The 27,354-nt window shown below is 59.5% G+C and overlaps 2 protein-coding genes across 7 annotated transcripts; both read right to left on the minus strand.

The window, feature by feature from the left end:
- Nucleotides 1-1,954: 1,954 nt before the first annotated feature.
- Nucleotides 1,955-16,924, minus strand: ILVBL (ilvB acetolactate synthase like). Of its 6 annotated transcripts, none has more exons than XM_054051936.1 (17): nucleotides 16,897-16,924; nucleotides 14,808-14,981; nucleotides 12,779-12,909; nucleotides 12,453-12,654; nucleotides 11,534-11,661; nucleotides 11,298-11,436; nucleotides 10,992-11,103; nucleotides 10,807-10,906; nucleotides 8,192-8,289; nucleotides 6,251-6,387; nucleotides 6,031-6,165; nucleotides 5,830-5,944; nucleotides 4,526-4,695; nucleotides 4,370-4,440; nucleotides 4,210-4,281; nucleotides 3,417-3,606; nucleotides 1,955-2,295 (listed from the first exon to the last, which is right to left on the minus strand). In XM_054051936.1, the coding sequence occupies exons 3-17, from the start codon at nucleotides 12,899-12,901 to the stop codon at nucleotides 2,117-2,119; spliced, it is 1,971 nt and encodes a 656-aa protein (XP_053907911.1). In that variant the 5' UTR covers nucleotides 12,902-12,909; nucleotides 14,808-14,981; nucleotides 16,897-16,924; the 3' UTR covers nucleotides 1,955-2,116. The 6 variants fall into 6 exon arrangements, with proteins under 6 accessions (XP_053907911.1, XP_053907906.1, XP_053907907.1 ...); XM_054051931.1 differs by having other exon boundaries at nucleotides 14,729-14,981; XM_054051932.1 differs by lacking the exon at nucleotides 16,897-16,924 and adding an exon at nucleotides 16,313-16,367.
- Nucleotides 12,945-21,095, minus strand: LOC128849519 (germ cell nuclear acidic protein-like). The gene is made up of 3 exons (XM_054051738.1): nucleotides 20,543-21,095; nucleotides 18,057-20,341; nucleotides 12,945-13,039 (listed from the first exon to the last, which is right to left on the minus strand). The coding sequence occupies exons 2-3, from the start codon at nucleotides 19,186-19,188 to the stop codon at nucleotides 12,945-12,947; spliced, it is 1,227 nt and encodes a 408-aa protein (XP_053907713.1). The 5' UTR covers nucleotides 19,189-20,341; nucleotides 20,543-21,095.
- Between the last annotated feature and the right edge of the window lie 6,259 nt (nucleotides 21,096-27,354).

Consider the following 27,354-nt stretch of genomic DNA (forward strand, 5'->3'; position numbering starts at 1 on the left):
CCAACCCCCCCCCCAAAATCAGCCTCGCTCAGTATTAGCCTTAAAGGAACCGAGTGACTGTGAAGCCATCAGTGTTAAAGCACCCGGGTAAGGGGGGGGGGGACAGGGGACAGGGGACACTGATGTCCCCTGTGTCACCCCCACCCCCCCCGGGGTAGCCTGACCCCCCCCCCCTTGGCCCTGCCACCACCTTGTCACTGTCACCAGCAATAAATGACACAAGCTGCACTTGCCACAGGGCTTGGAGGGGGTGTGGGGACAAAGGGAGGACCCAAAGTGTCACCTGGGGGTCCCCAAGGGGGTGGCACCAAAGCAATGGCACAGGGTGGGAGATGTGGGGACAAAGGGAGGACCCAAAGTGTCACCTGAGGGTCCCCAAGGGGGTGGCACCAAAGCAATGGCACAGGGTGGGAGATGTGGGGACAAAGGGAGGACCCAAAGTGTCACCTGAGGGGGTCCCCAAGGGGGTGGCACCAAAGCAATGGCACAGGGTGGGAGTGTGGGGACAAAGAGAGGACCCAAAGTGTCACCTGGGGGTCCCCAAGGGGGTGGCACCAAAGCGATGGCACAGGGTGGGAGATGTGGGGACAAAGAGAGGACCCAAAGTGTCACCTGGGGGTCCCCAAGGGGGTGGCACCAAAGCGATGGCACAGGGTGGGAGATGTGGGGACAAAGGGAGGACCCAAAGTGTCACTGGAGGGTCCCCAAGGGGGTGGCACCAAAGCGATGGCACAGGGTGGGAGATGTGGGGACAAAGGGAGGACCCAAAGTGTCACCTGAGGGTCCCCAAGGGGGTGGCACCAAAGCGATGGCACAGGGTGGGAGATGTGGGGACAAAGGGAGGACCCAAAGTGTCACTGGAGGGTCCCCAAGGGGGTGGCACCAAAGAGATGTCACAGCATGGGAGGGGTGGGCACAAAGAGAGGACCCAAAGTGTCACCTGGGGGTCCCCAAAGGGGGTGGCACCAAAGCGATGGCACAGGGTGGGAGATGTGGGGACAAAGGGAGGACCCAAAGTGTCACCTGGGGGTCCCCAAGGGGGTGGCACCAAAGCGATGGCACAGGGTGGGAGATGTGGGGACAAAGGGAGGACCCAAAGTGTCACCTGGGGGTCCCCAAGGGGGTGGCACCAAAGCGATGGCACAGGGTGGGAGATGTGGGGACAAAGGGAGGACCCAAAGTGTCACCTGGGGGTCCCCAAGGGGGTGGCACCAAAGCGATGGCACAGGGTGGGAGATGTGGGGACAAAGGGAGGACCCAAAGTGTCACCTGAGGGGGTACCCAAGGGGGTGGCACCAAAGCGATGGCACAGGGTGGGAGATGTGGGGACAAAGGGAGGACCCAAAGTGTCACTGGAGGGTCCCCAAGGGGGTGGCACCAAAGCGATGGCACAGGGTGGGAGATGTGGGGACAAAGGGAGGACCCAAAGTGTCACTGGAGGGTCCCCAAGGGGGTGGCACCAAAGAGATGTCACAGCATGGGAGGGGTGGGCACAAAGAGAGGACCCAAAGTGTCACCTGGGGGTCCCCAAAGGGGGTGGCACCAAAGCGATGGCACAGGGTGGGAGATGTGGGGACAAAGGGAGGACCCAAAGTGTCACCTGGGGGTCCCCAAGGGGGTGGCACCAAAGCGATGGCACAGGGTGGGAGATGTGGGGACAAAGGGAGGACCCAAAGTGTCACCTGAGGGTCCCCAAGGGGGTGGCACCAAAGGGATGGCACAGGGTGGGAGATGTGGGGACAAAGAGAGGACCGAAAGTGTCACCTGGGGGTCCCCAAGGGGGTGGCACCAAAGCGATGTCACAGGGTGAGAGATGTGGGGACAAAGGGAGGACCCAAAGTGTCACTTGAGGGGGTCCCCAAGGGGGTGGCACCAAAGCGATGGCACAGGGTGGGAGATGTGGGGACAAAGGGAGGACCCAAAGTGTCACCTGAGGGTCCCCAAGGGGGTGGCACCAAAGCGATGTCACAGCGTGGGAGATGTCGGCACTCGGCGGTGGTTTATTGAGGGGACACCGCCCCCGTCCGGCGTTTGGGTTGGGGCTGTGACACGGGTGTCACCCACCCCGTCCGTCCACAGCCACTGGGGACACATCCAGGACCCCTTGGGGACATCTTTAGACGGAGATGGAGCCATCGCGGAAGTCGGTCTTTCCGATGAGGGCGTTGATGAGGACGGGGCGGCCGTGGCGGCACGCGTCCTGCGCGGCACGGAGGACGGCGTCCAACCGCTCGCGCTCCCCGCGTCCCACCACGAAGCCTTTGCCACCCAGAGCTTCGGCCACCGCGTGGTAGTCTGGAAGAAAGGGGACAGCGGTGGTGGCCCTGTCACCTCCATGGCAACGGCTTGATGGTGGTAGAGGGCCACCAGGCATGGTGGCCAAGATCCAAGGTGACACGGTGCCACCAGGCACTGCCGGATCGAGGATGACATGGGGACACCAAGCATGGGTGGATCTGAGGTGACGTGGTGGCACCAGGCATGGCCAGATGCTCCCAAGGGTGACACGGTGCCACTGGCCATGGCCTTATCCAGGGTGACCGCGTGCCACCAGGCATGGTGGGATCATTCTAGAGGCAACACCATGCCACCAGACATGGCTCAATCCAAGGTGACACGATGCCACCAGACATGGCTCAACCCAAGGTGACACGATGCCACCAGCCATGGTTCAATCCACCTCAAGGTGACACAATGCCACCAGACATGGTTCAATCCACCCCAAGGTGACACGATGCCACCAGACATGGCTCAATCCACCCCAAGGTGACACAATGCCACCAGACATGGTTCAATCCACCCCAAGGTGACACGATGCCACCAGACATGGCTCAATCCACCCCAAGGTGACACGATGCCACCAGACACGGCTCAATCCAAGGTGACACGATGCCACCAGCCATGGCTCAATCCACCCCAAGGTGACACAATGCCACCAGACATGGCTCAACCCAAGGTGACACGATGCCACCAGACATGGTTCAACCCAAGGTGACACGATGCCATCAGGCATGGCTTGATCCACTCCAAGGTGTGATGATGGCATCAGATATAGCTTGAACCAACCCAAGGTGACACGATGCCACCAGACATGGTTCAATCCACCCCAAGGTGTCATGATGGCATCAGGCACAGCTTGATCCACTCCAAGGTGTCATGATGGCATCAGACATGGCTTGATCCTACCCAAGGTGACACGATGCCACCAGACATGGCTCAATCCACCCCAAGGTGACACGATGCCACCAGACATGGCTCAATCCACCCCAAGGTGTCATGATGGCATCAGACACAGCGTGATCCACCCCAAGGTGACACGATGCCACCAGACAATGGCTCAACGCACCCCAGGATGACGTGGGGCCACCCGAGTGTCCCCGAACGCGGGGACAGGGGCGGGGAGGGACGGTGCTCACCCAGGTACTCGAGGCCACACGCCACGTTGCTGCCCAGCAAAGCCACCTGCTCGCGGGCGATCTGGCTCCAGCAGGCGTCGTTGCCCACCAGCGCGATGACGGGCGTCTGCAGGGACAAAGCCCGGGGCCACCACGTCCCAGGGACCCCATGGGGATGATGGTGGGGACGGGGGTGGAGATGAAGGTGGGACTGGGGATGAAGGTGGGGATGAAGATGGGGATGGGGACAGGGATGTGGATGAAGGTGGGGATGGAGATGGGGATGAAGGTGGGGACGGGGGTGGAGATGAAGGTGGGGACGGGGATGGAGATGGAGGTGGGGATGGGGATGGAGATGAAGGTGGGGACAGGGGTGGAGATGAAGGTGGGGACGGGGATGGAGATGAAAGGGGGGATGGAGATGGGGATGAAGGTGGGAACAGATGGAAATGAAAGTGGGGATGGAGATGAAGGTGGGGATGGGATGAAGGTGGGGATGGAGATGAAGGTGGGATGGGGATGGGGATGGAGATGAAGGTGGAGATGGAGATGAAGATGAAGATGGGGATGAAGGTGGGAGAAGGGATGGGGATGAAGGTGGGGACGAGGATGGAGATGGGCATGGGGACAGCGACAAGGATGGGAACAGGGACAAAGGTGACAATGGGAATGAGGACAGGGACTGGGATGGGGACAGGGGTTCTCCATTCCCTTCCCTTGAGGGATCCCAACCCATTTCCAGCTGGATGGGGGTCCCCATTCCCAACTTGGGGGACCCATTCCCCATCCCACCCCGTTTCAGGCGCCGCCTCACCTTGTGCCGTACGAAGGTGTCAAACTCCATCAAGCTGTAGCCTAACGACCCGTCCCCGTAGAGGACCCAAACCTAACGCCGGGGAGGGGACAAATGCCATGAGGCCACCACAGAGGTGGCATGGTGGCCACCAGCCCCACGAGCCACCACGTCCCGGTACCTCTGCGTCAGGACGGCAGAGTTTGGCACCGAGAGCGAATCCTCCACCGACTCCCAACGTGCCAAAAGCTCCTGTGGGGACAACGGTCAGCGGTGTCACCCGTTGGGGGTGTCTTCAAGGGGAAGAGCGTTGTGGGGTGGTCAGGGAGGTCCTCACCGGGGTCCAACCAGGCGAGGGGACGTCGAGGACGGACGATGTAGGCGGCGGTGCCCACGAAGTCCCCACCGTCAGCTACGAGGAGACTCTGGGCGGGCAAGAGAGCGTCCAGGTGGTACAACAGGTCCAGGGGGTTCAGGTGGTGCGTGGTGGGCGTCGCAGCCTTCTCCCTGTTAAGGGGGGACGGGGTCCCCCCCGGGAATGGAAGAGGTAGGTGGGATCCCCAAAGGACGGGAAAGGAGGAGCCCATAGTTGCGAAGGGGCTGAGATCCGCCAAGGATGGGGATTGGGTCGCCCCAAGTTGGGAATGGGGACCCCCATCCAGCTGGAAATGGGTTGGGATCCCTCAAGGGAAGGGAATGGAGAACCCCTGTCCCCATCCCAGTCCCTGTCCTCGTTCCCATTGTCACCTTTGTCCCTGTTCCCATCCTTGTCGCTGTCCCCACGCCCATCTCCATCCTCGTCCCCACCTTCATCCCCATCCCTTCTCCCACCTTCATCCCCATCTTCACCTTCATCCCCATCTCCACCTTCATCTCCATCCCCATCCCCATCCCACCTTCATCTCTGTCCCCACCTTCATGCCATCCCCACCTTCATCTCCATCCCCACTTTCATTCCCATCCGTTCCCACCTTCATCCCCATCTCCATCCCCACCCCCGTCCCTGTCCCCCCCTTCATCTCCATCCCCGTTCTCACCTTCATCCCCATCTCCATCCCCACCCCCGTCCCTGTCCCCCCCTTCATCTCCATCCCCGTTCTCACCTTCATCCCCATCTCCATCCCCACCTTCATCTCCATCCCCATCCCCACCTTCATCTCCATCCCCATCCCACCTTCATCTCCATCCCCGTCTCCACCTGCATCCCCATCTTCATCTCCATCCCTGTCCCACCTTCATCTCCATCCCCGTCCCACCTTCATCTCCATCCCCGTCCCACCTTCATCTCCATCCCCGTCCCACCTTCATCTCCATCCCTGTCCCACCTTCATCTCCATCCCCGTCTCCACCTGCATCCCCATCTCCATCCCTGTTCCACGTTCATCTCCATCCCTGTCCCACCTTCATCTCCATCTTCATCTCCATTTCCATCTCCGGCTCCACCCCTGTCCCACCTTCATCCCCGTCTCACCTTCATCTCCATCTTCATCTCCATTTCCATCTCCACCTCCATCCCCGTCCCACTTTCATCTCCATCCCCACCTTCCCCTCCATCCCCACCTTCCCCTCCAGTCCCACCTCCGCCTCCATCCCCATCCCCACGCCAACCCCTGTCCTCGTCCCCACGCTGTGTCCTCTCACCGGTTCACCTGCTCCTTCTTCTCCTCGGCCTCGCGCAGCGCCTCCACCCAATCCCTGGAGCAGCCGTAGCCGCGCAGGCTCTGCGCCAACCGCACCACGAAGGAGGCGGCGTCGCCTGCCGAGAACGCCCAACTCATCGCACCCCACACCCTCCGTTCCAGGCAGGATGCGGGGAAAGGGGGTGAAAAGCGAGGATCCCACCTTGCACGGCGAGCCGAGGCTTCCAGAAGACATCGGAATTCCGGAGGAGCTGAGCCCGGTCCCGGTTAACGGCGACGATGGCGGCGCGGCGGCCGAAGAGGCGCCCGTAGGAGAGGCGGAAATCGCAGACGGTGCCTTGGGGACCACGACGAGGGGGTCACGTTGGGGACGGGGACAGCGCGAGGGGTCGAGATGGGGATGGGGACCCCCCCGGCGGTACCTGCCAGCAGCACCAGGTCGGCGTCGCGCAGGGCGTCGCGGCGGTTGTGGCGCAGGAGGAAGGGGCAGCTGGGGGGGAGAAGCCCCCGCGCCGCCCCCCCGAGGTAGCAGGGGATGCCCAGGGCTTCCAGCGCCGCGCTGCGTGGAAAGGGCGTCAGCGGCACCCGAAGCGGCAACAGGGGGGCCAAACTGGCTCGGTTTGGCCCCCAAACTGGCTCTGTTCAAGATCCAGACTGGCTCAGTTTGGCCCCAAAACAGCTCGATCACAGCCCCAAACTGGCTCGGTTTGGCCCCAAAACAGCTCGATCACAGCCCCAAACTGGCTCGGTTTGGCACCAAAACAGCTCCATCACAGCCCCAAACTGGCTCAGTTTGGCCCCAAAACAGCTCCATCACAGCCCCAAACTGGTCAGTTTGGCCCCAAAACAGCTCCATCACAGCCCCAAACTGGTCAGTTTGGCCCCAAAACAGCTCCATCACAGCCCCAAACTAGCTCGGTTTGGCCCCAAAACTCTCTGTTCAAGATCTGAACTGGCTCACTTTGGCCCCTGAACTTGGATCGCTTTGGCCCAGAACTTGGATCGCTTTGGCCCCAGAACTTGGATCGCTTTGGCCCCAGAACTTGGATCGCTTTGGCCCCAGAACTTGGATCGCTTTGGCCCCAAAACTTGGATGGCTTTGGCCCCAAAACTTGGATCGCTTTGGTCCCAGAACTTGGATCGCTTTGGCCCCTGAACTTGGATCGCTTTGGCCCCTGAACTTGGATCGCTTTGGCCCCTGAACTTGGATCGCTTTGGCCTCTGAACTTGGATCGCTTTGGCCCCTGAACTTGGATCGCTTTGGCCCCTGAACTTGGATCGCTTTGGCCTCTGAACTTGGATCGCTTTGGCCCCTGAACTTGGATCGCTTTGGCCTCTGAACTTGGATCGCTTTGGCCCCAGAACCTGACTCGCGTTGGCCCCAGAACCTGGCTCGCTCTGGTCCCAGAACTTGGCTCGCTTTGGCCCCCGAACTTGGATCGCTTCGGCCCCTGAATTTGGATCGCTTTGGCCCCAAAACTGTCTCTGTTCAAGACCTGAACTGCCTCAGTTTGGCCCCAAAACTCTCTCTGTTCAAGGCCTGAACTGCCTCAGTTTGGCCCCAAAACTCTCTCTGTTCAAGGCCTGAACTGCCTCAGTTTGGCCCCAAAACTCTCTCTGTTCAAGGCCTGAACTGCCTCAGTTTGGCCCCAAAAACTCTCTCTGTTCAAGGCCTGAACTGCCTCAGTTTGGCCCCAAAAACTCTCTCTGTTCAAGGCCTGAACTGCCTCAGTTTGGCCCCAAAACTGCCTCTGTTCAAGGCCTGAACTGCCTCAGTTTGGCCCCAAAACTGTCTCTGTTCAAGGCCTGAACTGCCTCAGTTTGGCCCCAAAACTCTCTCTGTTCAAGGCCTGAACTGCCTCAGTTTGGCCCCAAAACTCTCTCTGTTCAAGGCCTGAACTGCCTCAGTTTGGCCCCAAAACTGCCTCTGTTCAAGGCCTGAACTGCCTCAGTTTGGCCCCAAAACTCTCTCTGTTCAAGGCCTGAAGTGCCTCAGTTTGGCCCCAAAACTCTCTCTGTTCAAGGCCTGAAGTGCCTCAGTTTGGCCCCAAAACTCTCTCTGTTCAAGGCCTGAAGTGCCTCAGTTTGGCCCCAAACCTCAGCTCTGCTGAGCCCCAAAACTCGCTCCGTCGGGCCCAAATCTGCCTGATCTGTCCCCAAACTGTCCCCAAACTGATGGATCTCCACCCTCAAACCAACTCAAGTGTCCCTCCACTGGTTCATCTGCTCTCCAAACTGGCTCAGCAGCTCCAGACCAGTTCCGCTGTCCCCACACCAGTTCTGCTGTCCCCACACCAGTTCTGCTGTCCCCAAACCAGTTCCACTGTCCCCACACCAGTTCCGCTGTCCCCGAGGTGTCTCACCGCAGCTCCTCGGCCGGCGTGGGGGGCAGCATGGCTTGGCTCCCCACGAGCACCAGCGGCTTCGTGGCTCGGCTCACCAGCTCCGCGCAGCGCTGCACCTGCACCCCAAAACCACCTCTGTCAGCCCCAAAATCGCATTGATTTGCCCCAAAATCACCTCAATCTGCCTCGAAACCACCTCTGTCAGCCCCAAAATCACCTCAATCAGCGCCAAAACAGCTCTGTCAGCCCCAAATTGCCTCAATCAGCCCCAAAACAGCTCTGTCAGCCCCAAATTGCCTCAATCAGCCCCAAAACCACCTCTGTCAGCACCAAAATTGCGTTGATTTGCCCCAAAATCACCTCGATCGGCCTCGAAACACCTCTGTCAGCCCCAAAATTGCCTCAATCAGCCACAAAATCGCCTCAATCAGCCCCAAAACAGCTCTGTCAGCCCCAAAATCGCCTCAATCAGCCCCAAAACAGCTCCGTCAGCCCCAAAATCGCCTCAATCAGCCCCAAAACAGCTCCGTCAGCCCCAAAATCGCCTCAATCAGCCCCAAAACAGCTCCGTCAGCCCCAAAATCGCCTCAATCAGCCCCAAAACAGCTCCGTCAGCCCAAAATCGCCTCAATCAGCCCCAAAACAGCTCCGTCAGCCCCAAAATTGCCTCAATCAGCCCCAAAACAGCTCTTGTCAGCCCCAAAATCGCCTCAATCAGCCCCAAAACAGCTCCGTCAGCCCCGAAATCGCCTCAATCAGCCCCAAAACAGCTCTGTCAGCCCCAAAATCACCTCAATCAGCCCCAAAACAGCTCTGTCAGCCCCAAAATCGCCTCAATCAGCCCCAAAACAGCTCTGTCAGCCCCAAAATCACCTCAATCAGCCCCAAAACAGCTCTGTCAGCCCCAAAATTGTGTTGATTTGCCCCAAAATCACCTTGCTCTGCCTCGAAACCACCTCTGTCAGCCCCAAAATCACCTCAATCAGCCCCAAAACTGCTCTGTCAGCCCCAAAATTGCCTCAATCAGCCCCAAAACAGCTCTGTCAGCCCCAAAATCGCCTCAATCAGCCCCAAAACAGCTCCGTCAGCCCCAAAATCGCCTCAATCAGCCCCAAAACAGCTCTGTCAGCCCCAAATTGCCTCAATCAGCTCCAAATCCGGTTCAGCAGAACCCCCAAAGCAGCTGATTTAACCCCAAAAGCAGCTCAGCGTATCCCCAAACTCGGCACAATGGATCCCCCAAATCCGGTTCAGCAGAGCCCCCAAAACAGCTGATTTAACCCCAAACCCAGCTCTGCCGTACCCCAACCAGCCCCAAACCCAGCCTAGCTCCCCCAAACCCACCCGAACCCCCCAAAACTCTCAGCCCATGCGGGTTCCTGGATGATCCGTCCCCAAACCCGGCTCAACTGTCCCCAAATCCGGATCAACTGTCCCCAAATCGGCCGATCCATCCTCAAACCAACTCAACTGTCCCCAAATCCGGATCAACTGTCCCCAAATCGGCCAATCCATCCTCAAACCAACTCAACTGTCCCCAAATCCGGATCAACTGTCCCCAAATCGGCCGATCCATCCTCAAACCAACTCAACTGTCCCCAAATCCGGATCAACTGTCCCCAAATCGGCCGATCCATCCTCAAACCAACTCAACTGTCCCCAAATCCAGATCAACTGTCCCCAAATCGGCCGATCCACCCTCAAACCAACTCAATTGTCCCCAAATCCGGATCAACTGTCCCCAAATCGGCCGATCCATCCTCAAACCAACTCAACTGTCCCCAAATCCGGATCAACTGTCCCCAAATCGGCCGATCCATCCTCAAACCAACTCAACTGTCCCCAAATCCGGATCAACTGTCCCCAAATCGGCCGATCCATCCTCAAACCAACTCAACTGTCCCCAAATCCGGATCAACTGTCCCCAAATCGGCCGATCCATCCTCAAACCAACTCAACTGTCCCCAAATCCGGATCAACTGTCCCCAAATCGGCCGATCCATCCTCAAACCAACTCAATTGTCCCCAAATCCGGATCAACTGTCCCCAAATCCGGATCAACTGTCCCCAAATCGGCCGATCCATCCTCAAACCAACTCAACTGGTTCCCCAAATCCGGATCAACTGTCCCCAAATTGCCGATCCACCCTCAAACCAACTCAACTGTCCCCAAATCCGGATCAACTGTCCCCAAATTGCCGATCCACCCTCAAACCAACTCAACTGTCCCCAAATCCGGATCAACTGTCCCCAAATCGCCGATCCATCCTCAAACCAACTCAACTGTCCCCAAATCCGGATCAACTGTCCCCAAATCGCCGATCCACCCTCAAACCAACTCAACTGTCCCCAAATCCGGATCAACTGTCCCCAAATCGGCCGATCCATCCTCAAACCAACTCAACTGTCCCCCAAATCCGGATCAACTGTCCCCAAATTGCCGATCCATCCTCAAACCAACTCAATTGTCCCCAAATCGGCCGATCCACCCTCAAACCAACTCAACTGTCCCCAAACTGGTTCATCCTGTCCCCAAACTGGCTCAGAAGCTCTAGACCAGTTCTCCTGTCCCCAAACCAGTTCCCCTGTCCCCAAAGCTCATGGGTTGGGGAAGAGGTCCCCCCAAAACCCACCTCCTCCTCGGTGGCCAGCGGCACCTGCACAGGCAACGGGGAGACATCTCGGGGATCCCAGGCACCCGCAAAGAGGTTCCTGACGTAGTTTTGGAGGTACCTAATGGAGATGGGATGAATATTGGGGTGCTGGGACTTCCTGGGGTGTCAGGAGCACCTTGGGGTGCTGGGGAGGTCCTGCTCACCACTGCACCACCTTCCCACGCAGTCCCCGGGCGCTCTTGGTGCCACCAATCTCCTTCTCCACCACGTGGAATGGGTAGAGGACATCGATGGGGAGCTCCACGAAGACAGGTCCTACCGGATCAGGGGGCAGGAGGACCTCAATGTCACCCCAAAACCACCTTTTTGGGGTTAAACGCTCCGATCCAACCAGCGGCGCCCCAAAACGCCGCCGCAAACCACACCCGGTTCCATTTTGGATGGAAAAAAACCCCACCAGTCAAGAGCCCTGAAGGTAGTTTTGGGGTCCCACCACCCTAACGCTTTACCGGGGGTCGCCGACTGGGCGGTGGCGATGGCTTTGCGGAGGGTGGGGACAATGTCCCGGACGGTTCGCACCGAGACGCAGGCTTTGCAGAGCGTCTTGAAGAGCGAGAGCTGGTCGATGTCCTGCAGCGCCCCTCGACCCTACAGAGAGGAGAAACGTTGAGCCTGGAACCCCAAATATGGGGGAAACTCCACCAAAAACGGGGCCTCAAGGAGAAGGTTTGGGGTCATCTCCAACCTTCTGCAGTGAAGCAGCCGCTCCTCCGAGGAGGAGCACCGGGGACTCGGCCATCTGGGCATTCTTGATGGCCGTCACCGTGTTGGTGACACCAGGACCAGCGGTGACGGCAGCGACGCCGATGCGACCTGTGGGGAAACGGGTGGTGGGGTGGAAGGGGTTTCAACTGGGGGTTCAGGGCACTCTTGGTGGCTCATCTTGTGGCTGAATGAGCTCCAGGGGGGAGAAAAACAGGGACAAAAGCCACCGAGGAGGGACCACGGAGACCCACAAAGTCCTTGAACCCTTCTTGGCTCAACCAGGACCCCACCAAGCTGGGACATCCCCAAACCCCTCCATCCACTGGGGCAGGAGAAGGTGTTGACCATGGTGTCACCTCATCTGGTCTTCAACCAGAACTGCCAAATTACTTCTGGGAGGGAATAAATGGGGAGAAAAACAACCACGAAGAGTCTTGGAGCCCTTCTCCACTCAACTTCAACCCCACCAAGGTGGGACATCCCCAAACCCTCCATCTACTTGGGCAGGAGAAGGTGTTGACCATGGTGTCACCTCATCTGGTCTTCAACCAGAACTGCCAAATTACTTCTGGGAGGGAATAAATGGGGAGAAAAACAACCACGAAGAGTCTTGGAGCCCTTCTCCACTCAACTTCAACCCCACCAAGGTGGGACATCCCCAAACCCTCCATCCACTGGGGCAGGAGAAGGTGTTGACCATGGTGTCACCTCATCTGGTCTTCAACCAGAACTGCCAAATTACTTCTGGGAGGGAATAAATGGGGAGAAAAACAACCACGAAGAGTCTTGGAGCCCTTCTCCACTCAACTTCAACCCCACCAAGGTGGGACATCCCCAAACCCTCCATCTACTTGGGCAGGAGAAGGTGCTGGCCATGATGTCCCCTTCCATATCCACACCTGAGAGCCTGGAGACGGCATCAGCAGCAAAGACAGCGGTGGCCTCGTGCCGGGTGTCCACCACGCGGATCCCAATCTTCTCGCTGGCCACCAAGATGGGGGAGATATGGCCACCAGTCAGGGTGAAGAGGAACCGGACGCCATGTGCCTTCAACACCTCCGCCACCAGCTCCCCACCGTGCCGGGGGCTTCGGGGGTCCACCTGCGCAGCGAGAAGTTCCTCAGGACGTGGGTGGTGGTGTCAACACACCTTTGCCGAGTTGTTGGCTTCCAAAAGAGGTGGTTTTTTTGGCCCAACTGTGGCGTTCCCACCCGTTTGACCTTACCTTGTACCAGAGTTGGTGGAGGAGCCCCAAGCGATGGCCCAAGGCCACCAGCGCTGCCGCCGCCGCTGCCGCCAGCAGCCCGGCACAGGCGCAGCCGAGGCCGCCGAGGAGGTCCATGGGCATGGTCCGAGCTGGAAATGGGATGGAAGCAACCAGGAGATGGGGCTCAACCAAGCGGGATGGCGGCAAATCCAGCGGCGGCCACCGGCCTCAAGGGCTGGGCCAGCAGGAGCGGGAGGCGGGGGACTGCACCTGGATTAACTGGACACGGAACACTGAAACCGGATTAGCTGGACCTGGATTAGCTGGACCTGGATTAGCTGGACCTGGATTAACTGGACCCGGTGACCTAAATCTGGATTAACTGAGCCTGGTGAACTAAATCTGAATTAACTGAGCCTGGTGCACTGCACCTGGATTAACTGGACCCGGTAAACTGAAACTGGATTAACTGGACCTGGTGAACTAAATCTGGATTAACTGAACCTGGTGAACTAAATCTGAATTAACTGAGCCTGGTGCACTGGACCTGGATTAACTGCACCTGGATGAATTAAACCTGGTGAACTGGACCTGGATTAACTGGACCCGGTAAACTGAAACTGGATTAACTGGACTTGGATTAGCTGGACCTGGATTAATCAAACCTGGTGAACTGCACCTGGATTAACTGGACCCGGTGAACTAAATCTGGATTAACTGAACCTGGTGCACTGGACCTGGATTAACTGCACCTGGATGAATTAAACCTGGTGCACTGGACCTGGATTAACTTGGCCTGGATTAATTAAACCTGGTGAACTGGACCTGGATTAACTGGACCTGGTAAACTGAAACTGAATTAACTGGACCTAGTGAACTAAATCTGGATTAACTGAACCTGGTGAACTAAATCTGGATTAACTCAACCTGGTGAACCGGACCTGGAATAACTGAACCTGGTGAACTAAACCTGGATTAACTGGACCCGATGAACTAAATCTGGATTAACTGGACCCAGTGAACTAAACCTGGATTGACTGGACCTGGTGAACTAAATCTGGATTAACTGGACCTGGTGAACTAACCTGGATTAATTGAACCTGGTGAACTAAATCTGAATTAACTGAGCCTGGTGCACTGGACCTGGATTAACTGGACCTGGATTAATTAAACCTGGTGAACTAATCCTGGATTAACTGGACCTGGTAAACTGAAACTGGATTAACTGGACCCAGTGAACTAAACCTGGATTAACTAAACCTGGTGAACTAAATCTGGATTAATTGAACCTGGTGAACTAAATCTGAATTAACGGGACCCAGTGAACTAAACCTGGATTAATAGGACCTGGTGAACTAAACCTGGATTAGCGGGACCTGGTGAACTAAATCTGGATTAATAGGACCTGGTGAACTAAACCTGGATTAGCGGGACCTGGTGAACTAAATCTGGATTAATAGGACCTGGTGAACTAAACCTGGATTAGCGGGACCTGGTGAACTAAATCTGGATTAATAGGACCTGGTGAACTAAACCTGGATTAGCGGGACCCGGTGAACTGGACCCGAATTAGCTGATCCCGGCGAACTGAATCTGGATTAACCAAACCTGGATTAACTGGACCCACCTGAGCCCAGTTCCACTCCTGCAGCTCAGCCCAAGCCCAACCCAGCTCATTTGCATAATTAGCACTCCTCGAGGCGCCCTCTGCTTCAAGTCCTGCTGCTCGATCCGGTTTAACTCCCCCCCCTTCAAGCACTTCCCACACCCGGAGCGGTTTCCAACGCCGGATTTACACTTTACACCCCAATTTCCCCCCTTTGGGGGCTTTAGGCAGGCGGGGGGCGGGGCTGCAGGAGTGAAATGGGGCAAAAAAGGCTGTGATTGAGGCTGTGCCCCCCCAGGGGACGCGGGGACCCCCGGTTCCAGCCCCCCCCCCACACCCCTCGCGGCTCCCCCTGCACCCACCTGCGCTTCCTGGAAGCACCAGTAGCCCCGCCCACACCTGGAGGCCACGCCCCCGTCCCAAGCCACGCCCCCCCGGTACCTCTATGGGGAGGGGGCCGGAGCGCAGCAGCACCTCCAGCGGCGCCACGGCCGGAGTCACGTGACGCGCGCGGGCGCGCCGGCGTCTGAGGTCGGCGAGGAGGCCACGCCCCCCTCCGCGCGCTGATTGGTGGGTGGAGGCGAGGGGCGTGGCTTCGAGCGCCGAGGGGCGGGGCTAGAGAGGAGCCCTGGTGACTGTAAGCCTTTAGGCCGCGCCCCTCGCTCTCTGATTGGGGGCTGGAGGTGAGGGGCGTGGCCTCGCTGAGGAGGTGACGCTGAGCGGCTGCGCCTTTAAGCCACGCCCACTCCTCGCGGTGATTGGTGGATGGAGGAGAGGGGCGTGGTAGAGAGGACCAAGGGGCGTGGCTACAAATGGGACTTTGAGTACGGTGCTTCTAGGCCACGCCCCCTCATCGCTCTGATTGGCTGCTGGCCGCAAGGGGCGTGGCCAGCGTGAAAGGGTGGGGGAATCCCCTATGGGGGGGGCTCCCATAGCGACAGTCTCTATAGGGGGCTCCCATGGGGGTGTGTCCTATGGGGGGGTCCAGTGGGGGGGTCTCCATAGGCGTCTCCCACGGAGAATCTCTATAGGGGTTCTCCTATGGGAGGGAACGCATCTTCGGGGTCTCTATAGGGGTCTCCTACGGGGGGGTCTGGAACCCCCCTACGGGGGGGGTCTCTATAGGGGTCTCCCATTGAGGGGTTCTCCTATGGGAGGGAACCCATCTTCGGGGTCTCTATAGGGGTCTCCTATGGAGTGCCTCTATAGGGGTCTTCCATTGAGGGGTTCTCCTATGGGAGGGAACGCATCTTCGGGGTCTCTATAGGGGTCTCCTATGGAGTGTCTCTATAGGGGTCTTCCATTGAGGGGTTCTCCTATGGGAGGGGTCCCATCTTCGGGGTCTCTATAGGGGTCTCCTATGGAGTGTCTCTATAGGGATCTCCCATTGAGGGGTTCTCCTATGGGAGGGAACGCATCTTCGGGGTCTCTATAGGGGTCTCCTATGGAGTGTCTCTATAGGGGTCTTCCATTGAGGGGTTCTCCTATGGGAGGGGTCCCATCTTCGGGGTCTCTATAGGGGTCTCCTATGGAGTGCCTCTATAAGGGTCTCCCATTAAGGGGTTTGCATGGGGGGAGAGTCTCTATAGGGGTCTCCCATGTGGGGGTGTCTCCTATTGGGGGCATCTCATGGGGGGGGTCTCCATAGGGGTTTCCCCTGGAGGGGTGTCTCCGATGGGGGGGGGGGTGTCCTATGGGGGGGTCCCCTGGAGGGGTGTCTCCGATGGGGGGGGATGTCCTATGGGGGGGTCCCCTGGAGGAGTGTCTCCGATGGGGGGGGGTGTCCTATGGGGGGGTCCCCTGGAGGGGTGTCTCCGATGGGGGGGGATGTCCTATGGGGGGGTCCCCTGGAGGGGTGTCTCCGATGGGGGGGGGAGTGTCCTATGGGGGGGACATGGGACACCCCCCCCCCCCCTTTTCCCGGTGTCTCTCTTCCCGCTCCTCACCGGGAAGAGGCAAAAATCCCGGGTCGGCTCCGTGCTGGAAATTCCGGGGCTCCTCCGGGGCTCCTCCGGGGCGGAGGAGGCGAAATCCCCGGGGGGGGGGGGGGAATGGGAAGAGGGAGAGGAGGAGAATGCTTTGGGGGGGACCCGAGAATGCGGGGGGGGACACAAACACTTCCCTTCCCCGAGGACGTCACTGCTGGGAGGGACCCATCAGGGCATCCCCCCCCCCGCCCCAAAGGGGACATTGGGGCACCCGAGGATTTCGGGGGGGGTGGGGGGAACACAGGGACACTCCTGGGACCCCAATAGTGGATATCCCCCCCCCCCTTCGCCCCGGGGTCACCGCTTCCTCCCGGGTCTGTGTGCCCCCCCCGTGCCTGTCCGCCTGTCCCCAGTGTCCCCCTGTCCCCCCCCCAAGTCCCCTCCGGGGTCCCCCTGGGGTCTCTTTAACCCCCCCCGGATCGATCTGTGTCCCCCCCGGTGTCACTCTGTCCCCCCCCGTTCCTCGGTCCCCCCCCCGTGTCCCCATCCCCTCGCCACTGCCCCCCCCCCCTTTCCCAGTCTCTCTGTCCCCTTCCTGTCACCTCCTCGGTTTGTCCCCTCCTGTCTCCTCTGTCCCCTCCCTGTGTCCCCATCCCCTCCCCGGTGTCACTGTCCTCTCCCCGGTTTGTCCCCACCCCTGGTCACCCCCCCCCCCGGTGCCATATGTCCCCTCCTGTCCCCGCTGTCCCCTCCCCATTGTCCCCGTTGTCCCCATCTCCTCTCCCGGGTCCCCTCCTCGTCCCCTCCCTGGTGTCCCCATCCTTTCCATGGTGTTCCCGGTGTCCCCGTCCCCTCCCCCCTTGTCCCTGTCCCCTCTCTGTCCCCATCCTCGTCCCCTCCCCCGTGTCCCCATCCCCCTTCCCCGGTGTCCTCATCCGCGTCCCCTCCCCCGTGTCCCCCTCCTCGTGTCCCCATCCCCTCCACGTGTCCCCTCCCCATTCCCTCCCCATGTCCCCTCCCCCGTGTCCCCTCCCCCGTGTCCCCTCCCCCGTGTCCCCCTCCTCGTGTCCCCATCCCCTCCACATCCCTTCCCCATCCCCTCCCCCGTGTCCCCATCCCCTCCCCCGTGTCCCCCTCCTCGTATCCCCATCCCCTCCCCCGTCCCCATCCCCTCCCCATGTCCCCATCCCCTCCCCCGTGTCCCCTCCCCCGTGTCCCCATCCCCTCCCCGTGTCCCTGTGTCCCCTCCCCATGTCCCCATCCCCTCCTCGACCCCTCCCCATGTCCCCTTCCCTCCGTCCCCATACCCTCCCCGTGTCCCCATGTCCCCTCCCCATGTCGCCTCCCCGTGTCCCCACCCCCTCCCCGTGTCCCCTCCCCGTGTCCCCTCCCCATCTCCCCTCTCCCGTGTCCCCATCCCCTCCCCCGTGTCCCCTCCTCATGTCCCCTCCCCGTGTCCCCTCCCCCGTGTCCCCACCCCCTCCCCGTGTCCCCTCCCCCGGGTCCCCTCCCCGTGTCCCCATCCCCTCCCCATGTCCCCTCCCCGTGTCCCCGTGTCCCCTCCCCCGTGTCCCCATCCCCTCCCCCGTGTCCCCTCCCCCGTGTCCCCATCCCCTCCCCGTGTCCCCGTGTCCCCTCCCCGGGTCCCTCCCCGTTATAAGGCCGTTCCCCCGCTCCGTCCCCGCCGCGATGCCGCCGCCCTTCGCGGATCCCGAGGCGCCTCCGCTGCCCCTTCGAAGCGAACCCCGGGAGTGGATCGAACCCCGGATCGAACCCCGGGAGCGGACCGAACCCCGGGACTGGATCGGGACCCGAAGCGAACCCCGGGAGCGGATCGAGCCCCGGACCGAGCCCCGGGAGCGGACCGAACCCCGGATCGAACCCCGGGAGTGGATCGAACCCCGGATCGAACCCCGGGAGCGGATCGAGCCCCGGCCCGAGCCCCGGGAGCGGCCCGATCGGCGGACCGAGCCCCGGCCCGAGCGGCGGCCGCTCCGCCTCGTGTTGGCGTTTTTCGCCGCCTTCGCAGCCGCCGCTCTCGGAGCCGCCGGAGCCGCCGCCTTCGTGGGAATGCGCCGGGAGCAGCGCCCGCCGCAGGTCCGTCTGTCCGTCCGTCCGTCCGTCTGTCTGTCCCTCTGTCTATCTGTCCCTCTGTCTGTCCGTCTGTCCCTCTGTCCCTCTGTCCATCTGTCTGTCTGTCCGTCTGTCCGGGGATCTGGTTTTCCATCTGAGGGCTTTGTCCAGGTGTCCGTCTGTCCCCTTGTCCAGGTGTCCATCTGTCCCCTTGTCCTGGTGTCCACCTGTCCCCTTGTCCAGGTGTCCGTCTGTCCCCTTGTCCAGGTGTCCATCTGTCCCCTTTTCCTGGTGTCCGTCTGTCCCCTTGTCCAGGTGTCCATCTGTCCCCTTGTCCTGGTGTCCATCTGTCCCCCTGTCCTGGTGTCCGTCTGTCCCCTTGTCCAGGTGTCCATCTGTCCCCCTGTCCTGGTGTCCGTCTGTCCCCTTGTCCAGGTGTCCATCTGTCCCCTTGTCCAGGTGTCCGTCTGTCCCCTTGTCCAGGTGTCCATCTGTCCCCTTGTCCTGGTGTCCATCTGTCCCCCTGTCCTGGTGTCCGTCTGTCCCCTTGTCCAGGTGTCCATCTGTCCCCTTGTCCAGGTGTCCGTCTGTCCTCTTGTCCAGGTGTCCATCTGTCCCCCTGTCCAGGTGTCCGTCTGTCCTCTTGTCCAGGTGTCCAGGCATCCCTCTCTCTGCTTTACTCTCGTGTCTGTCTGTCCACATGTCCGTCTGTCTGACTGCCTAGATGTCCAGCCATCCATCTGTCTGCTTGTTGAGTTGTCCGTCTGTCCAGGTGTCCGTCTGTCTGCTTCTCCAGATGTTAAGTCCTCGTGTCCATCCATCTGTCCGCTTGTCCAGGCATCCTGTTGTCTGTCTGTCCAGTTGTCCAGGTGCCCGCCTGTCTGCTTGTCCACGTGTCCATCCTGGTGTCTGTCCGTCTGTCTGCTTGTCCAAGTGTCTGTCCAGGCGTCTATAGGACTGCTTGACTTGGTGTCAATCCGTCCGCTTCTTCAGGCCTCCAGTTGTCCGTCTGTCCAGGTGTCTGTCTGTCCAGTTGTCTCCCTGCCTGGTTCTCCAGGTGTCTGTCTGTCCATCTCTCCGGTTGTCCGGTTGTCCGTCCATCCTGGTGTGCAGGTACATGGGTGTACATCTGTCCGTGTTTCTAAGTGTCCGTCTCTCTGGTTGTCCATCTGTCTGTCCATCTTTCCCGATGGCCGTCTGCCTGTCCAGTTGTCCCAGTGTCCGTCTGTCCAGGTATCTGGATGTTCATCTGTCCTGGTGTTCAGTTGTCCATCTGTCCTGGTGTCCCTCCATCCATCCATCCAGGGCTCCATCCCTGGGTGTCCCTCCATCCAGGTGTCCATCCGTCTGTCTGTCTGCTAAGGTGTCCATCTGTCCATCCACCCATCCATCCATCCAGATGTCCACCTGTCTGGCTGCCCACCTATCAGTCTGGTTATCCATCTGTCCAGTTGCCCATCTCCTTGTCCATCTGTCCACCCATCTGGACCTCTGTGTCCAGTTGTCCGTCTGTCTGTCAGGGAGAGCATCTGCACGTCTGTCCAGATGTTCATCCACCTGGGTGTTCTTCCTGCCCAGGTGTCTGCCTGTCTGTCTGTCTGTCTGTCCATCAGTCCAGGTGTCCATCCACATGTCTGTCCGTCCATCCAGGTGTCTGTATATGTCTGTCTGTCCATCCGGGTGTTCATCTCACTGTCTGGAGATCCACCTGCACGTCCATCTATCTGCTCAGGGGGTCAATCCACCTCTCCAGATGTTCATCCAAGGGTCCATCTGTCCATCTGGGTGTCCGTTGAGGTGTCTGTCCGTCCCTCTGGGTGCCCGTCCACCTGTCCATCCATCCGGACTCCTCCCCCTCATCCTCCTGAGTGTCCGTCCTTCCATGCATCCATCCAGGCTGTACATCCTGGTGGTGTCCATCCTTCCATCCACCCTTCCATTCCATCCGCAGGGACACGTGGGGTCTCTGTCCACCTGGGATGGGATGAAAGGAGGGGATGCATCAGCCCTCACCACCCCCTTGGGCCTCAGTTTCCCCATCCCCAAAGCCCCCTGATCCCGGGATCGCCCTCTAAACGCCTCTCAGGGAGTTGGAAACCCCCAAGATCCCAACTCGCCACCCAACTTCCCCTTCGCCGAGGAGAGGAGCCACCGGGATGCCCAGGTTCTTCCCACCCGTTGACGTTCTCCTTCCTCTCCTTCGCAGATTGCCACGGCCGCCCACGTCCTGCTGAGCGCCGGTAAGTCCCGCCGGCCTGAGGCCACGGGGAAGGGCTCCGGGGTGGGGGGACTCCTTCATCGGGTTTCTCACCCACTCATCTTGAAACCATTGCACGGCTTCCTCCTTCCGCCCTCGGAGAGGAAACCAACCCCGGGCCTGGAGCTTCTGCAGGTGGCACAAGGTGGCTGCCGCGCCAGGGGCGTCACGGAGCATCCCCTGTCCCCGTGGTCCCCAGGGTGTCACGGAGCATCTTCCATCCCCGTGGTCCCCAGGGTGTCACGGAGCATCTTCCATCCCTGTGGTCCCCAGGGTGTCACGGAGCATCTTCCATCCCTGTGGTCCCCAGGGTGTCACAGAGCATCTTCCGTCCCCGTGGTCCCCAGGGTGTCACGGAGCATCTTCCATCCCCGTGGTCCCCAGGGTGTCATGGAGCATCTTCCATCCCTGTGGTCCCCAGGGTGTCATGGAGCATCTTCCATCCCTGTGGTCCCCAGGGTGTCACGGAGCATCCTCTGTCCCTGTGGTCCCCAGGGTGTCACAGAGCATCCTCTGTCCCTGTGGTCCCCAGGGTGTCACGGAGCATCCTCTGTCCCTGTGGTCCCCAGGGTGTCACGGAGCATCCTCCGTCCCTGTGGTCCCCAGGGTGTCACGGAGCATCTTCCATCCCCGTGGTCCCCAGGGTGTCACAGAGCATCTTCCATCCCCGTGGTCCCCAGGGTGTCATGGAGCATCTTCCATCTGTGTGGTCCCCAGGGTGTCACGGAGCATCTTCTGTCCCCATGGTCCTGAGGGTGTCATGGAGCATCTTCCATCCCTGTGGTCCCCAGGGTGTCATGGAGCATCTTCCATCCCTGTGGTCCCCAGGTTGTCATGGAGCATCTTCCATCCGTGTGGTCCCCAGGGTGTCATGGAGCATCTTCCATCCTCGTGGTCCCCAGGGTGTCACGGAGCATCTTCCATCCCTGTGGTCCCCAGGGTGTCACGGAGCATCTTCCATCCGTGTGGTCCCCAGGGTGTCATGGAGCATCCTCCATCCTGTGGTCCCCAGGGTGTCACGGAGCATCTTCCATCCCTGTGGTTCCCAGGGTGTCATGGAGCATCTTCCATCCCCATGGTCCCCAGGGTGTCACGGAGTGTCCCCAGAGTGTCACAGAGCATCCTGTCCCTGTGGTCCCTTGGTCCCATCCCGGGTCCCTTGGGTGGGCTGCAGGACCCATCTCCCATCAGGGACATTCGTCACCAAGCAGGAGCACCCATCTCCCTGTTGGAGACACCCATCTCCTCTTGGAGACATCCATCTCCTGTTGGAGGCATCCATCTCCCTGTTGGAGGCACCCATCTCCTGTTGGAGACACCCATCTCCTGTTGGAGACACCCATCTCCCGTTGGAGGCACCCATCTCCTGTTGGAGACACCCATCTCCTGTTGGAGGCACCCATCTCCCTGTTGGAGACACCCATCTCCTGTTGGGGGCACCCATCTCCCTGTTGGAGACACCCATCTCCTGTTGGAGACACCCATCTCCCTGTTGGAGACACCCATCTCCTCTTGGAGACACCCATCTCCCGCTGGGGTCACTCCATCTTCTCTTGGAGACATCTGTCTGGAGACAGACCGTCTCCTGTTGGGGGCCCCCATCTCCCATTAGGGTCCCCCCATCTCTCATCAGGGACTCTCATCTCCCATGGGGTCACCCCATCTTCCATCAAGGACCTCCATCTCCCACGGGGTCACTCCATCTCCCATGGAGTCACCCCATCTTCCATCAAGGACCTCCATCTCCCACGGGGTCACTCCATCTCCCATGAGGTCACCCCATCTTCCATCAAGGACCTCCATCTCCCATGGGGTCACTCCATCTCCCATGGGGTCACCCCATCTTCCATCAAGGACCTCCATCTCCCATGGGGTCACCCCATCTTCCATCAAGGACCTCCATCTCCCACGGGGTCACTCCATCTCCCATGGGGTCACCCCATCTTCCATCAAGGACCTCCATCTCCCACGGGGTCACTCCATCTCCCATGGGGTCACCCCATCTTCCATCAAGGACCTCCATCTCCCACGGGGTCACTCCATCTCCCATGGGGTCACCCCATCTTCCATCAAGGACCTCCATCTCCCATGGGGTCACCCCATCTCCCATCAAGGACCTCCATCTCCCACGGGGTCACTCCATCTCCCATGGGGTCACCCCATCTCCCATCAAGGACCTCCATCTCCCACGGTGTCGCTCCATCTCCCATGGGGTCACCTCGTCTCCCATGAGGAACCCCCACCTCCCATCAGAAGCACCCACCACCACCCAGGAGCACCCACCACCGCCCTCTTCTCTTCTCCCCTCAGGCTCATTGACGGTGCCCTCAGGACTTGGTTGGCGCTACGAGGAAGGCATCAACGGCGTCTTCCTCAGCAGCGACGTGCAGATGGCAGCCGGGAAGCTGCAGGTGACATCTGGTGGCCTCTTTCTCCTCTACGGCCAATTCGCCCTCACCTGCACGGCCCCCGCGTGCCCCCCTGGCACCGTCACCCTTCAGCTCTGGCGCCACGGTTCACCGCGCCCGTTGCTCGCTGTGCCCTTGACGTTGCCCAACGACTCAGGATCCGACCCGGCGCGTTCTGCTTTGGTCCAAACTGTTGGGCAGCTCCAAACTGGAGATGTCCTCAGCCTGGCGGTGGCCGGCGACGTGGCCGGGGACGAGTGGCAACTGGCACAGGACGAACGGGAGGACAACTTCGTTGGGCTGCTGCGTATCGCCGGTGGGTGACACGCGGGGTGGCGAGGGGGTGGTCAGTGGAGTTTGAGGTTGGTTGACCTCCTGGTTGGACATTGGGGACATTTGGGGACATTGCTGACCTCCATGCTTGAAGATTTAGGTCCTCAGAGCCCTAAATCCAAAGATCTGGAGACATCTGGAGACATTGCTGACCTCCATGCCTGGAGATTTGGGTCCCAGAGCTTCATGACCAGAGATTTGGGAACATGAAGGACATCACTGACCTCCATGCCTGGAGGTCCCAGAGCTTCATGACCAGAGATTTGGGAACATGAAGGACATCGCTGACCTCCACGTCTGGAGATTTGGGTCCCAAGAGCTTCGTGACCGGAGATTTGGGAACATGAAGGACATCACTGACCTCCATGCCTGGAGATTTGGGTCCCAAGAGCTTCATGACCGGAGATTTGGGAACATGAAGGACATCACTGACCTCCATGCCTGGAGATTCAGGTCCCAGAGCTTCATGACCAGAGATTTGGGAACATGAAGGACATCACTGACCTCCATGCCTGGAGATTTGGGTCCCAAGAGCTTCATGACCAGAGATTTGGGAACATGAAGGACATTGCTGACCTCCATGCCTGGAGATCTCGAGCTGGTGACCCACTTCTTTGGAGATTGGGGACATCAAAGGACCTTGAAGACCTTCCTACTTGAAGATTTAGGACATTAAGGGACACTGCAGAGCCCTGAATTTGAATATTTGGTGCTGGAGACCCCACGCTTGGAGATGTGGGGACACCAAGGAACCTTGAGGACCTCTGCGTTTGGACATTGAGGACATCAAGGGACCTTGCGGACCTCTGTGTTTGGACATTGAGGACATCAAGGGACCTTGTGGATCTCCATGCCTGGACCTTGGGGACACCCAGGACCTTCTGGTGCTCCACGCCTGGACCTTGAGGACCTCCAGGACCTTCTGGTGCTCCACGCCTGGACCTTGGGGACATCCAGGACCTTCTGGTGCTCCACGCCTGGACCTTGAGGACATCCAGGACCTTCTGGTGCTCCACGCCTGGACCTTGAGGACACCCAGGACCTTCTGGTGCTCCATGCCTGGACCTTGGGGACATCCAGGACCTTCTGGTGCTCCACACCTGGACCTTGGGGACATCCAGGACCTTCTGGTGCTCCACGCCTGGACCTTGGGGACATCCAGGACCTTCTGGTGCTCCACGCCTGGACCTTGGGGACATCCAGGACCTTCTGGTGCTCCACGCCTGGACCTTGAGGACCTCCAGGACCTTCTGGTGCTCCATGCCTGGACCTTGGGGACCTCCAGGACCTTCTGGTGCTCCATGCCTGGACCTTGGGGACATCCAGGACCTTCTGGTGCTCCATGCCTGGACCTTGAGGACCTCCAGGACCTTCTGGTGCTCCATGCCTGGACCTTGGGGACATCCAGGACCTTCTGGTGCTCCACGCCTGGACCTTGGGGACCTCCAGGACCTTCTGGTGCTCCATGCCTGGACCTTGAGGACATCTGCCCAGGGACGGGGGGGTCCTCGCTGGTGTCCCCCCTCCCCCCCCCCCATTAATTATGGCCCCGGAGCCGCTTTATTTATTGATTAATAAATTTATTTATGATTATCAGGGCCCAAACGGCCTGAATTGACCCCAAAGGGACCCCAAAATCTACCCCAGCACCCCCATTTGCCCCATCCCCCCCAATCTGGCCCTGACACCCCAATATCTGCCCCAGAACCCCCCAGTTTGCCCCATCCCCCCCAATCTGGCCCTGACACCCCAATATTTGCCCCAGATCCCCCCATTTGCCCCATCCTCCCCAATCTGGCCCTGACACCCCAATATCTGCCCCAGACCCCCCCTTATTTGCCCCTGCCCCCCCAATCTGTCCCTGACACCCCAATATCTGCCCCAGACACCCCCCCTTATTTGCCCCTGCCCCCCCCTTCCCTTTCAACAAATCGGGGTAAACTGAGGCAGACCTGGGGCAGTGTGAGGAGCCCTGGGGATGGAAAGTGGGGTTCAAGGGGGGGTCCCCTGGGTACCAGGGTGAACCCCCTGATCTAAAACAGGTCAAAAGGGGTCCCAGAGGTCCTGTAGAGAAGGACCCAATGGTCCAGGTGGGTCAGGGTCTGGAGCTGGAGGGGTCCAGGTCATTAGAACCTCATGCCCAACCCCATAAGAGACACTGGAGAATCCACACCGCCCTTCAGTCTTGAGCGTCAGTGGCATCGGGGGTGGTCAAAGGGGTCTCCAGAGGCTTCCAGTGAGGAACTCAAACCATCCAGGTGGGTCAGGGTCCAGGTCTGGAAGGTCCAGGTCGTTAGAATCCCATACGAGACAGTGGAGAATCCACACTGCCCTTTGATCTGGAGTGTCAGAAGGGTTGAGTGTGGTCAAAGGGGTCTCCAGAGGCTTCCAGTGAGGGACTCGGGAACCCAGGGAGGTCAAGGTCCAAGTCGAAATGTCCCTATGGAGTCCCCACGACCCCTATGGAGTCCCCACAACTCCATGGTCTCCAAAAGCATCTCCTGATCCTGTTAACCCCTATGAGATCCCCATGACCGCGTTGGCCCATGTGGGTCCTCACAACCCCATTGTCACCTCCAGAGTCCCCATGACCCCTATGGAGTCCTCATGACCCCCATGGAGATCCTACAACCCACATGGAGTCCCCACAACTCCATGGTCTCCAAAAGCATCTCCTGATCTTGTTAACCCCTATGAGATCCCCATGACCGCGTTGGCCCATGTGGGTCCTCACAACCCCATTGTCACCTCCAGAGTCCCCATGACCCCTATGGAGTCCTCATGACCCTTATGGAGATCCTACAACCCCTATGGAGTCCCCACAACTCCATGGTCTCCAAAAGCATCTCCTGATCTTGTCAACCCCTATGAGATCCCCATGACCGCGTTGGCCCGTGTGGGTCCTCACAACCCCATTGTCACCTCCAGAGTCCTCATGACCCCTATGGAGTCCTCATGACTCTTATGGAGTCCCCACAACTCCATGGTCTCCAAAAGCATCTCCTGATCCTGTTAACCCCTATGAGATCCCCATGACCGCGTTGGCCCGTGTGGGTCCTCACAACCCCATTGTCACCTCCAGAGTCCCCATGACCCCTATGGACTCCTCGTGACTCCTATGGAGTCCCCACGACCCCTATGGAGTCCCCACAACTCCATGGTCTCCAAAAGCATCTCCTGATCCTGTTAACCCCTATGAGATCCCCATGACCGCGTTGGCCCGTGTGGGTCCTCACAACCCCATTGTCACCTCCAGAGTCCCCATGACCCCTATGGACTCCTCATGACTCCTATGGACTCCTCGTGACCCCTATGGAGTCCCCACAACTCCATGGTCTCCAAAAGCATCTCCTGACCTTGTCAACCCCTATGAGATCCCCATGACCGCGTTGGCCCCTGCGGAGTCTTCACAACCCCATTGTCCCCGACGGAGTTCCCATCACCCCTGAGAGGGTTCCCACAGCTCTGTCATCACCTACGGAGCCCTCACAGCCCCTCTGATACCTCAGAGACTCTGTTGTCCCCTGTGGAACATCTCTGTCCCTGGAGAGCCCCCACAATCCCGTTGTCCCCCATAGTGTCCCATCATCCCCTAAAGGGTCCTCCCATCCTCAAAGAGTCTCCCCAACACCATCGTCTCCTGTGAAGTCTCCACATCCTTTATGAGACCCCCCCCCTACTCCAGAGTCTCCAACAGCGTCACCCGGACCTTGTCAACCGCCAGGGGGTCACCATGGCCACGTTGTCCCCTGTGGAGTCTTCACAACACAGTTGTGTCCCTTATGGTGCTCCCATCATCTCTCACAGGATCCCACAGGTCTGTCCCTTCCTCCAGAGTCCCCTGTGGTGTCCCCCATAATCCCATCACCCACTGCAGACCTCCCACCACCCTCTGGTCCCCTCCAAGGTCTTCACAATGATTAGGAAGACCTCACCGCTCCGTTGGTTGTCCTCTAGAGCGTCCCCACATCCCCCACCGAGAAGATCCG

The sequence above is a fragment of the Cuculus canorus genome, chromosome 30 (genome assembly GCF_017976375.1).
Source record: "Cuculus canorus isolate bCucCan1 chromosome 30, bCucCan1.pri, whole genome shotgun sequence".
Classification (NCBI taxonomy): Eukaryota; Metazoa; Chordata; class Aves; order Cuculiformes; family Cuculidae; genus Cuculus; species Cuculus canorus.